This window comes from Somniosus microcephalus, chromosome 3, assembly GCF_052327205.1.
Source record: "Somniosus microcephalus isolate GS21.2 chromosome 3, FLI_Smic_1.0, whole genome shotgun sequence".
Classification (NCBI taxonomy): Eukaryota; Metazoa; Chordata; class Chondrichthyes; order Squaliformes; family Somniosidae; genus Somniosus; species Somniosus microcephalus.
In genome coordinates, this window is record NC_140989.1 from 141,222,320 (window position 1) to 141,235,341 (window position 13,022).

The 13,022-nt window shown below is 48.8% G+C and overlaps 1 protein-coding gene across 11 annotated transcripts in view; it reads left to right on the forward strand.

Annotated features, from left to right (window-relative positions):
• Positions 1–13,022, forward strand: part of pak5 (p21 protein (Cdc42/Rac)-activated kinase 5) — a 486,760-nt gene that overhangs the window by 364,197 nt on the left and 109,541 nt on the right. For 8 of the 11 annotated variants that reach the window (XR_015077543.1, XM_085981687.1, XM_085981689.1 and 5 more), the window contains exon 3: positions 7,654–7,701. The exons of the other annotated variants lie outside the window; for them this stretch is intronic. Coding sequence is in view for 7 of the 8 variants with exons in the window: in XM_085981687.1 (XP_085837813.1) it covers positions 7,654–7,701 (48 nt within the window). In the remaining variant the exon portion in view is untranslated. The remainder of the gene's footprint in view (positions 1–7,653; positions 7,702–13,022) is intronic. 11 annotated transcript variants of the gene reach the window in all.

Sequence of the window (13,022 nt, forward strand, 5' to 3'; positions counted from 1 at the left end):
CGAAGTCCGTGTATTATTGAGGCGCGGACTTTACAGTGGCGACGAGTAAGTTCGAACTCACCTGCAGTGTGGCATCATCTCACGGGGATCTCGCCTGAAAGGAAGGTCCTGGAAGGTCGTAGTCTGAGCAATGGGCGTCGACCGAGGGCAACCGCCCAAAGAATCCATCGGTGTTTGGAGAATTGCGGGAGAGACTGTGGTTCCACCGAATCGTGCTGGTAGCAGGTAGCGCGCTGACCCTTCCGGACTGCGGCGGGCTCAAGCTCGATCGAGCGGCTCTACAAATCGGGCCGCGCAGTGTCGCCGGGAAAAGAAAACAAGAGAGAGAGGGTGGAGCGCACAGGGCGCGGTCGGTGCTCGAGAACAGGACAGCGGAGAGAAACTAAACGGGGGGGGAAGGAAAGCGAGACGCGCCGAAGCTGCGGGTCGCCGCCATTACCTCGTAGAACGCTAGGGGCAGCGTGGCAGTAAGGGGAAAAAGCAAAAGCGCGGGAGGCGCCATTTTATCCCGTTGGGGAAGAAGCAAAAGCGCGGGAGGCGCCATTTTATTCCATTGGGGAAGAAGCAAAAGCACGGGAGGCGCCATTTTAAATCGCCCAAGATGCCGAAAAGTGGCAGTATCACTGCTTTCGACAACGAGGTAGAAGACTGGACCACGTATGTGGAAAGAATTGAAGTGTACTGCAAGGCAAATGAGGTGGCTGATGGAAAGAGGGCGTCGGTATTATTAAATCTGATGGGTGCGAGTACGTACGGCCTATTGCGGAATTTAATTACCCCAGCTAAACCAATGGAGAAAAGTTTTGAGGAGATTGTTCATATCTTACAAGAACATCTAAGCCCTACACCACTGCTGATAGCAGAAAGATTCAAGTTCCATAAAAGAAACCAGCACAAAGATGAGAGCAATGCTGACTATCTTATGGAACTACGCAAGTTATCGAAGCACTGCCAGTTCAGAGCAGGACTGGCAGACACCTTACGGGATAAGTTTGTCTGCGGGCTCCAGAGCGAAGGAACCCAGAAACGACTACTTTCAAAAAAGGACCTGACGCTAGAACAGGCTTTCAGCGTGGCAGTATCCTACGAAGCAGCAGCACGGGGAGCTGCGGAAATACAACAGAAACCACAAGAATACAGCGCTAACGAAATGCCGTATGGAGCCGAAAAGTGCTATCGCTGCGGCAGAACAACCCATGAGCAGAAGGACTGCTGGTTTAAAGACAAAATATGCAGGCAATGCGGGAAAATGGGACATATAGCAAGAGTCTGCAGGTCGGGAAAGAAGACCAACACGACAAGAACTACTAAGGAACAGAAAAGTAAAGAAACTGACAGATAGTAGTTCAGAAGATCAGGAGAGTGATAAGGACTCCGGGAGCAGGTGACTAAGTTGTTTAAAGTTACACAACGTGATCGCAAAAGAAGATCACCGAACCATTTGGGTCACCCTCATGATAGCAGGGTCCCCAGTGAAGATGGAATTGGACACAGAATCAGCCCTAACTGTCATGAATCGACGAGACTATGAGCGGCTATTCTCACACATACCCTTAAAGGACACGTCCATTGTATTGAAGACATACACGGGGCAAAAGGTCTACCCCAGAGGAAAAATAAGGGTGCCAGTTGAATATAACGGAAAGGAAACACAGAAACTATACATGTATATACTACGAGATGGAGGACCACCATTATTGGGACGTGAATGGATCCGAAGACTACAATTGGATTGGCATTCCATTCTGGCACTAACTGTGACTGACAAAAAAGATGATGACGTCGCACCTGGACGTCTGTCACAAATTCTATCTGACGCGGAAGAGGTGTTCCAACAAGGACTTGGGACTCTAAAAGGAGTAAAGGCAACCATAAAGATTGAGGATAACGCAACCCCAAAATTTTTCAAGGCCAGACCGGTGCCATACGCGATACGCCCAGCTATGGAAGCTGAACTGGAGAGTCGGGAGCGTTCGGGGGTGTCTAAGGTGGACTGGAGTGAGTGGGCCACACCCATCGTTCCTGTAATGAAGAAAGCATTGAGCAGCACGCCTGGGGAGCTAAGGAAGGTTAACATCTGTGGGGACTTCAAGGTGACTGTGAACCCAGTCCTGCACACAGTACAGTATCCGCTTCCGCGGATAGAAGATATTTTTGCCTCACTATCTGGAGGGAAACGTTTTACAAAGATTGACCTGGCTCAAGCGTATCTACAAATGGAGGTGGAAGAAGCATCTAGGAAATACCTCACGATAAACACTCACAAAGGCCTTTACCAGTACAATCGACTGGTATTTGGGGTAGCATCGGCCCCGGCTATTTGGCAGAGGGCGATGGAATAAGTCCTGCAAGGGATCCCGGGGACCCAGTGTTATTTGGACGACATCCTGGTTACGGGCGAAAATGACAATGAACACCTTGCCAACCTGGAACAGGTGCTCACGAGATTGCAGGAATATGGGCTACGAGCCAACCGTCCCAAATGCGAGTTCTTCAGGAGACAAATCTCGTATTGTGGCCACATGATTGATGAGGAAGGGTTGCATAAGTCGCCGGACAAGATTGAGGCTGTAGTCAAGGCTCCAGCACCAGAAAATGTGTCGCAACTGAGGTCGTTCCTCGGGTTGGTGAACTACTACCATAAGTTCTTGCCGAATTTATCGACAATTCTGCACCCACTGAACGCCCTCCTTCAAACTGGTGTAACATGGAAATGGAGTGATGAGTGTAAGCGTGCCTTTCAGGAATGTAAATGCCAAATCACTTCAAAAGAAGTATTGGCCCACTACAACCCAACACTACCGATTCAGTTGGCATGTGATGCGTCACCTTACGGCATCGGAGCGGTGCTGTCACACAAATTCTGTGACAGTTCAGAGAGGCCAATAGCCTTTGCATCGCGCTCGCTAACCTCAGCCGAGCGTAACTACGCCCAGATTGACAGGGAGGCCCTCAGCCTGGTGTAGGGGGTGAAGAAGTTCAATCACTATCTGCACGGGCAGAAATTCACCCTACTGACTGATCATCAACCCCTGGTCTCAATTTTTAACCCAAAGAAGGGCGTTCCGGTAATGGCGGCGCAACGGCTGCAAAGATGGTCACTTTTTCTAGGGGCACATCAGTATGACATAGAGTACAAAGGTACGAAACAACATGGAAACGCTGATGGGCTGTCGCGCGTACCGTTGCCTACGGCGGAAGAAGCACCTGCAGTGGACCCGGTGGAGATATTCCATGCGACCATAGTTGAATGTTTGCCTGTTACAAACGCAAGTATTGAGAAGGAAACCCGAAATGACCCGACACTCTCTTGGGTCTATGATTTGATGGTGAAGGGATGGCCAGCATATGGCGACTCACTGTTGCCAGCATTCTCGCCAAGGAGGGAACAGCTGTCAGTGTGCCGGGGAACCTTGATGTGTGGATCCCGAGTGGTAATTCCACCCAAGTTCAGAGATAGAGTACTCAATGAGCTTCACGAGGGTCATCTGGGAGGGGTAAAAATTAAGAGCCTAGCCAGGGCGTTTGTGTGGTGGCCGGGAATCGATAAAGAAATCGACGATATGACCAAGAGATGCACAGGATGCCAGAAGGTCCAAAACGCTCCACCACAGGCCCCGCTACATCCATGGGAGTGGCCCTCATCTCCATGGCAACAGGTACACATTGATTTCGCTGGTCCATTTATGGACTCAATGTTTCTAATCGCTGTGGACGCCCATTCGAAATGGCCAGAGGTCATTAAAATGTCCTCCACCACCACGGAGAAAACTATTGCAGTCCTAAGGACCATCTTCACCAGGAATGGGTTGCCAGAACAGATCTGTTCCGACAATGGCCCACAGTTTGTGTCTGAGGATTTCCGGAGGTTCCTGGAGAATAATGGGGTGAAACATTACACATCTGCCCCATATCATCCAGCCACAAATGGATTGGCTGAGAGGTTTGTTCAGACCTTTAAAAAGGCCATAAAGGCAATGTATAATGACGACATACCACTGCAACACAAGGTGGATAACTTCCTGTTTGCTTACCGGAATGCGACAACATGCAGTAACCAACCAAACTCCAGCCGTACTGTTTTTCAACCGGAGACTAAGATGTCGCTTGGATTTGCTCAAACCAAACATAAGACGAGATGTTGAGGATAAGCAGTTCCAGCACATAAATGAGAAGCCAACCAGGAGCTTCAAGATAGGGCAACCAGTCTTGGCCCACGACTACCGAACAGAAAAATGGCAGCCAGGCACGATATGCACACAGCAGGGCCCACTAATGTACACAGTGGACGTTGGAGAGAGCATCGTGAGACGCCATGCTGACCAGATTCTAGAGTCACAGGAACAAGCCAAACCTGTACCACAAGCATGTGCACCTGGTAATGAGCCCGAAGTACAGATTGCGTCTACCTCAGAAGCAGGGGTATTGGAAGCTGACGAACCAACCAATGACAATGAGCCAGAATTGACTCCACCGCCAGAACAGGATACTCGAGAAAGGCGCTATCCAGTCCGGATCAGGAAGCCTCCTCAAAGACTGAACTTATAAATGACTATTTCAGTTGATGTATATATTACTGCGAAAATTGTAATTGTAATTAGTTATTATTTAGTTGTTAAATGAATGTTATGTACTGTTCATCTAAAAGGGGAGGAATTGTGTATGTACCTTTAAGGGAATAACTGGTCTTAGACTGCAGTACCGGCAGTGACCACCCCTGTATAAAAGGCCCTAGCAGGCTTCTGTAGTTTCAGTTTCAAGCTGCCTCTTGTTCAGTAAAGTACCTGTTAAACTGTTCTCCCGAAGTCCGTGTATTATTGAGTCGCGGACTTTACACCTTTCTCTCTCTCTCCCCTTTCCTTTCTCTCTCTCTCCCCTTTCCTTTCTCTCTCTCTCCCCTTTCCTTTCTCTGTCTCTTCCCTTTCCTTTCTCTCTCTCTCCCCTTTCCTTTCTCTCTGTCTCCCCTTTCCTTTCTCTGTCTCTTCCCTTTCCTTTCTCTCTCTCTCCCCTTTCCTTTCTCTCTCTCTCCCCTTTCCTTTCTCTCTCTCTCCCCTTTCCTTTCTCTCTCTCTCCCCTTTCCTTTCTCTCTGTCTCCCCTTTCCTTTCTCTGTCTCTTCCCTTTCCTTTCTCTCTCACTCCCCTTTCCTTTCTCTCTCTCTCCCCTTTCTCTCTCTCTCCCCTTTCCTTTCTCTCTCTCTCCCCTTTCCTTTCTCTCTCTCTCCCCTTTCCTTTCTCTCTCTCTCCCCTTTCCTTTCTCTCTCTCTCCCCTTTCCTTTCTCTCTCTCTCCCCTTTCCTTTCTCTCTCTCTCCCCTTTCCTTTCTCTCTCTCTCCCCTTTCCTTTCTCTCTCTCTCCCCTTTCCTTTCTCTCTCTCTCTCCCCTTTCCTTTCTCTCTCTCTCCCCTTTCCTTTCTCTGTCTCTTCCCTTTCCTTTCTCTCTCTCTCCCCTTTCCTTTCTCTCTCTCCCCTTTCCTTTCTCTCTCACTCCCCTTTCCTTTCTCTCTCTCTCCCCTTTCCTTTCTCTCTCTCCCCTTTCCTTTCTCTCTCACTCCCCTTTCCTTTCTCTCTCTCTCCCCTTTCCTTTCTCTGTCTCTTCCCTTTCCTTTCTCTCTCTCTCCCCTTTCCTTTCTCTCTCTCTCCCCTTTCCTTTCTCTGTCTCTTCCCTTTCCTTTCTCTCTCTCTCCCCTTTCCTTTCTCTGTCTCTTCCCTTTCCTTTCTCTCTCTCTTCCCTTTCCTTTCTCTCTTCCCTTTCCTTTCTCTCTCTCTCCCCTTTCCTTTCTCTCTCTCTCCCCTTTCCTTTCTCTCTCTCTCCCCTTTCCTTTCTCTCTCTCTTCCCTTTCCTTTCTCTCTCTCTCCCCTTTCCTTTCTCTGTCTCTTCCCTTTCCTTTCTCTCTCTCTTCCCTTTCCTTTCTCTCTCTCTCCCCTTTCCTTTCTCTCTCACTCCCCTTTCCTTTCTCACTCCCCTTTCCTTTCTCTCTCTCTCCCCTTTCCTTTCTCACTCCCCTTTCCTTTCTCTCTTCCCTTTCCTTTCTCTCTCTCTCCCCTTTCCTTTCTCTCTTCCCTTTCCTTTCTCTCTCTCTCCCCTTTTCTCTCCTTTTCAATCCTTTTCTCTCTCTTCTGCTTTCTATTTTTCTCTCTCTCACTTCTCCATTCCTTTTCTCTCTCCCACTTCTCCTTTAAAAGCTTTCTCAAAACCCATTTGTTTGACCAGACCTTCAATCACTGTCTTAATTGTTCCCTTTATGGTATCTGTTTCCTTTTCTATTTGTATTTATTAAGTGCCTTGGGATTTTTTAGAACATTAAAGACACTAAATGTAAATTATTCACTTGGCCAGCATTTGTCTCTGAAGCAACACCACCAAAAACAGATTATCTGTCATTCATTCATTTTGCAGTTTGTGGGATCTTGCTGTGCACAATTTGATTGCCACGTTTGCCTATATAACAACAGTGACTGCACTTCAAAACTAATCCATTGGTTGTAAAGCAATTTGGGATGCCTTGAGACTCTGACAGATGCTATATAAATGCAAGTTCTTTCTTAACCCAAGAAATAATCAATTTAAAATATAGAAATAAGTAAAAATTATCTCATCAAATTTTTCTCCTAACAGTAATTTTCATATTGACAGATGTGTGTTAGAAGCCTGTTGCAGATAATGGGGTCTGATAATTCTCTGATCAGTTGCGCTGGTAGTGCAGGTGATGACTTGGTGAGTAGGGTTTGAAGAACCTGCCAAGCGAACCTAAGATGATGGGAGTGATTTCTTGATCAGGAGTGCTGCTAGAGCTAATGTCCATCTGACGAGTGGGGATCAGGAATTCTGGAGAGCAGGCTTTAGGTCTGCTTCTCACCAGTTTCTCCATACAATTTTGTATCCAAGTCTCAGTTTTAGCCCTGAGGACTTGCACATTTTGTTCAATGCCCTCATTAAGGCCTCAGAAATTATTCAAATCCACTTAAGTTGGCGTGTTATTCCCTAGTTTATTTTGCCAGAAATATGCTCCGTGCTTATTTTAAAAAGGTACTGGAGAAAAGTCAGCTGTGGCTCAGTAGTAGCACCCTTGTGTCTGAGTCAGAAGGTTGTGGGTTCATAGTCCCACTCCAGAGACTTGAGCACAAAAATTTAGGTTGACACTCCAGTGCAGTATTGAGGTGTCGGAGGTGCCATCTTAAACCAAGGCCCCATCTGCTCTCTCAGGTGGATGTAAAAGGTCCCATGGCACTATTTCGAAGAAGAACAGGGGAGTTATCCGCGATGTCCTGGCCAATATTTATCCCTCAATCAACATCACTAAAACAGATTATCTGGTCATTATCACATTGCTGTTTGTTGTGCGCAAATTGGCTGGCGAGTTTCCCCAACAGTGACTACACTTCAAAAAAGTACTTCATTGGCTGTAAAGCGCTTTGGGACGTCCAGTGGTTGTGAAAGGTGCTATATAAATGCAAGTCTTTCTTTCTTTAAGTACCAGTCAGCCATTTTGGGAGTGCGCTCTTGAAGTTGAGTGCCATTATTATCTTCATAAATTAGTTTTCCTGCAGTAATCAATGTAAAATATGATTTTTTTGCCTATCTTTCATTGCATAGGCTTCTGGTTTGGGTTTTGACCTACTTTTACACTTTTTTTGCATGTGTGCCTTGCTGACAGTTACCACCACAATTTAGAAGACGGGCATCCCAAAGGTTATATGTTAAGGTAAGATGTTAATGTTGTTCCAGTTTTTAAAAAGGGTGATGAGGCAGTACCAAGGAACTATAGGCCCATTAGTTTGACCAGTTATAGGTAATTTACTCAAAGGGATCATAAGCGATGCTCTATATGATCAGCTAGATAGAGGAGTTATCAAGGAAACTCAACACGGCTTCTGGAAAGAAGGTCATGTCTTACGAATTTGATCAATTTTTTTTCATAAGGTTATTAGATGAGGGTAGCCTGGTAGCCATAGTCTACCTGGATTTTCAGAAAGCCTTTGATTATGTACCACATAATAGATTAATCTACAAGATAGAATCTTGTGGAATTAGTGTCTAGCTGCCACAGTACAATAAGAATTGGTTACATACAGGCAGAGAGTAATTATCAGTGGCTGTGGATCTGCTTGGAGGCAGATGGTGACCCATAGAGACTGGGGAATGATCCGCAAGTTGGCAGGTTTTACAAAGATTTGTGCAATTGTTAGGACTGTGGAAGAGAGTAAATTAGTGCAAGCAGATCTCCATATGTTGGGGGAATGGGCCCACGTATGGCAAATGGGGGGAAAAATTCAGTTGGTTTGCGCCTCCCATTAGCGCCTTAAGAGGGTGCTAATGGGGCGCAAAGCGACTAGCGCCCGGGCGCGGCGATATCTGCGCCTCTCGCGAAATTGGCCAGACATTTTGCGGCGGCGTTAAACAATACCGTCCCGATCTCTTGCGCACGCAGATCTTGACGTCATTCGAGCGTGCAATGCCTTTGTGGTGCCCCGGAACGGATATTGAGTGGCGCCCCCCTCTGTTCCGCCTGGCACAAGCAACGACAGGTAGACTGGAACGCTTCCCAGTCGCTGTGGGGCTGGGGGGTGGGGGGTGTTATTTAAAGGCGGCCTCTTCCTGGCTTTTTCTGTGGTAGACATTTTTGCACCACTCGTTCCGACAGAGAGAGAGATTCTAAGAGAGAGAAGGAGAGACTTAATAATAATAATAATAATAATCAACTTTATTGTCATTGTTAGTGCACAAGTGCAGTACAATGAAATGTAGGCTTGCGGCTCCCGAGAGTGTACATTTAGATTAAGACATTTAAACATTCAACATTCATTTGACTTGTAATACATTAACATAAACATAATAAAGTGCATTGGCAGATGTGCAGGCTTTAGAGTTTATTTGTGGAGTTCAGTAGGATGACAGCCCTGGGAAAGAAGCTGCTCCTAAATCTGGTCGTTCGGGTACGAATGCATCTGTAGCGTCTCCCAGATGGCAGGAGAGTCAACGCTGTGTGAAATCATTTTGGCTACTGAGCATCACTTTGCAGGTGCTTTGGTTTTTGACCTTCATTACTTTGATTGCCAAGAGACTATGGGGGCTGCACTGATTCAGGGCATCATGCTTAGCCAGCAGAATCGGAGGCCCCAGAGACGCAGAGCGAGAGTGGCAATCATGGCCAGACGGAGGAGGGCCAACAAGTCTCTGTACAGGAGACCTTACCCTCCCAGGGTATTTCGCCAACAATTCTCCTACATTAATATGTCTGAGGAGCAGTGTTTGCGAAGGCTGCGCTTCAGCAAGGAGGTGGTCACTGAGCTCTGCCACCTGCTGCAGCCAGATCTGCAGCCTCTACTGAGGACCAGGACGTCTCTGTCAGTGGCAGTGAAGATCACAGTGGCTCTGAACTTCTATGCCACTGGCTCCTTTCAAGCAGCTACTGGGGACATCGCCAATATCCCCCAGTTCGCGGTCCATTGCTGCATCCATCAGGTCACAAATGCCTTCTATAAAAGGAGACGACAGTACATCTCTTACCTCATAACCCGGGCCAAACAGCATGAACGCGCATTGGGCTTTGCGAAGATAGCAGGCTTCCCCATGGTGCAGGGCGCCATTGACTGCACGCATGTGGCATTGCGTGCACCGCATGAGAATGCAGAGGATTTCTGCAACCGAAAGGGGTTCCGCTCCTTAAATGTCCAGTTGGTCTGTGACCACAGACAGCTGATACTCGCTGTCAATGCCCGCTATCCTGGCAACAGCCACGATGCATTCATCCTGCGCCAGACTATTGTGACAGAACTTTTCCAGGCACCGCATCACCCAAGTGCTTGGCTTCTTGGGGACAAGGGATATCCACTCTGCACCTGGCTGATGACACCGCTCCATACGCCCAACACCCCTGCTGAGCTGCGGTACAACGAGAGCCATCTCGCTACCAGGAACATCATTGAGCACACAATCGGCGTGCTCAAGCAACGGTTCCGCTGTCTGGACCACTCAGATGGAGCCCTGCAGTACTCGCCTGAGCAAGTCTCCCTTTTCATAGTTGTGTGCTGCATGCTGCATAACCTGGCAATCCTCAGGACCCAGCCAATGCCACCAGGCCTTGGAGCACCACCAGAGGAGGAGGAGGAAGAGGAGGAGGAGGATCACCAGCAGCAGCAAGGCGGGAGGGAGGCCCACAATGTTGAAACTGGAAGGGCCGTCCGTCAACGTCTGATAGCAAGCCGCTTCTAGGCCCCTGCTGAGGAAATGGCTTCTGCCATTGAGAACAACATGAATGAAACCAACCTGCAACCCCGAAGCCGGCCAATGCAGCAATGACTCCAAAGACCAAACATGTACATTTTGAATGCAAAAATGTATTTATTTTACAAACTCTGTGTGTGTCATTTCCTCATGACAAACTAATACTGTAGAAAGAAACACAAAAGAACAGTCATTAACATAACTGGTTCTTACAACCTGGAGATAATGTTCAAAACACTAAACAGAAATTTGACCATGAACCTCGGCCTTTAATAAAAAATTTACCAACATTTTGTCACACCTCCTACTTTTTGCCCTTCGAGGGTGATCTCCTTCCCTTGCGCACTTCCCCCCTTCCCACCCTACTGCTCCTCCGTAATGGGGCCCCAGTGGCTGCAGCAAGGCTGGTGGAAGGCTGCTGATTGTCAGAACCTGAGACTGCAGATGCCCTTCAAGGTCGGCCTCGACCAACTCTGGGCCTGGCGGGCCCGGCTGCAGACTGCACCAACTCTGCATGGGCGGCAGCAGTCTCCTACAGGCGGTGGCAAGTGCAATGGAGAAGTGACAGTGGTGGCAGCAGGAATGCTGTCATCTTGAGAGAGGACAGCAACTCCCTGCTCAACCGACACACTGGCACTCCCACGGGGCAGCACTTCAGCATCCGGAGCAATCTGTTGGAGCAGAGATTGCTGGCCTGCGACGCGGTGAGAGCCCCGGGGAAAAGTGTCCGAACCAGCGAGGATGGCAGCAGTCAGTGCTCGCGTTGCCTCAATCTGAGTCTGCATGAGAACAGTCAGAGATGGGGTCATGGCAGCCAGTGACTGAATTGCAGCACTAAGCATTAGCGTGGCATCCGCCTGTGCTACAGCGAAGTGCTCCACACTCCTTGCCAGTGATTCAGTGCATTCGGGCACCCTTCCCACTGCACCCATGACCTCAGTGTGCATGTCCACCGCCTGGGTGTTCATTTCAGCGATGAGCCACTCCTCCTCTGCGTCCAGTGCAGCAGGACTCGCTGGCATACTCTCCCTCCGTGGAGAAGGCCCCCGAGTTTCCCTATCCCCATCGCGTTGCTGCAGCCCACTGGGTCCTGGAGCTTCACCCTCATCAGACACTTCCCCCCTGTTCCCCTCCGGGGAAGGCGTGTTCCCAGTGTGGGCATGGGCTTCCTCGGGAGAGGGTGGCGCTGATGCTCCAGCTTCATCTTCCTCCTCGCCTGCAGCTTCACTCCCACTGGCAGCTTGAGGGCCCGTCTCCTCAGCTGGTGAATCACCATCTGAAAGCAGGGAGATACAAGAGTGGCTTTAGAGTGAGGACAGGGTGACAGTAAAGGAGGAATGAGTGCAGCGATTTAGTAAGTTAGATTGAAAGTGTCAAAGGCTGGTGTTGTGAGGGACAAGTGGAAGGAGAGAGGACAAAAAGGTGATGACCTTACCATTGCTGTCCAGAACGGGGTCGGCCTCTCCAGGGGCGACGGGACCAATCACCCGGCTTGCCACAATCCTGTGGACGCGCGCCTCAAGGTCGCTGAGGGGTTGCACCTGAGGCCGCCCTCCACTCATCCGTTGCTGCTGTCTTCTATTATGAGATAGCTTGGCCTGCAAGAAAAAGGATGGCGTCTGAGTAAATATACAGCCATGGTCTTGCTTGATGTGCCTCCCATAGGTGAATAGCCCTTACTCTATGCAGCCATGGTCTTGCCTGATGTGCCTCCCATAGGTGAATAGCCCTTACTGTATGCAAAGTGTGGAATGTGCATGTGTGTTTCATGAGAGGGCCATATGTGTTGGATGAGTGTTGGGCATTGGGGTTTTAAGACCCTCTGCCATAAAGTGAGGTTGAGATGGAGGGATGGAGAGGTATTGAAAAAAAGCCACTCACCCTGACGACCCGAGTGAGGTCGTTGAACTTTTTACAACATTGTATATGGGTCCTGGGCACCATGCTCCTGGAGGAGACACTCTGAGCCACCTCCCTCCACACTCTTCTGTACTCGCGCGGCAAAGGCCTCCTGCCACTCTCAGGGTACAGTATTGATCTTCTGTGCTCCACCGCGCCAACCAGAGCCTCCAAGGCCCGCTCGCAGAAGCGCTGTGCTCGTTCTCTCACCCTCTCCATAGTCCTTGGCTGCATGATTTAGGCACAGGTCTCTCCAGGCTGAGATTCAAGGCTCCAATGAGCATGGTGTGGCTGGAGAGCAAGATCGACCCTCCCCTTTAAGAACTGTCCGGTGCCAGTGTGTCTGTGTTCCATCGCTAATTGACAGCACCTGCGCTGCGCCCGCGCTCTGAGCGCCTCGCTCCTCGGCCTTTGCGCCTTAAGACAAGTATGTAGCGCCTGATTTAGCGCTCCAATCAACTCCACGGGCGATGAAAGCCAAGTTTGCAGTCGGAGGCGATAATTAGCGCCAGGCGCTAAACATTGCGCACGGCCGATAATGGCGCCCCAAACGAGGCGATACTGAATTTTTCCCCCATGATATTTAACTTAGACAAGTGTAGTGCTATGAATGTGGAAAGGACCAACGCTATGTATACATACACACACTGTGCAAGGAACAGAACTGAAGCCTGTGGAGAAAGGAAAAGATGTTTGTGTCATAGTTCATAACTCTCTAAAGGTTCACAATCCCATGAAGGTATAACTAAAGCAAATAGGTTACTGGGATGCATTCAAAGGATTATTCAATATAAAATGAAACATACCATTTTGTCCTTGTACAAGACCTTAGTTAGGCTTCATTTAGAATACTCTGTCCAGTTTTATGCCCCTCACATGATGGGTAATGGTGAGGCTTTG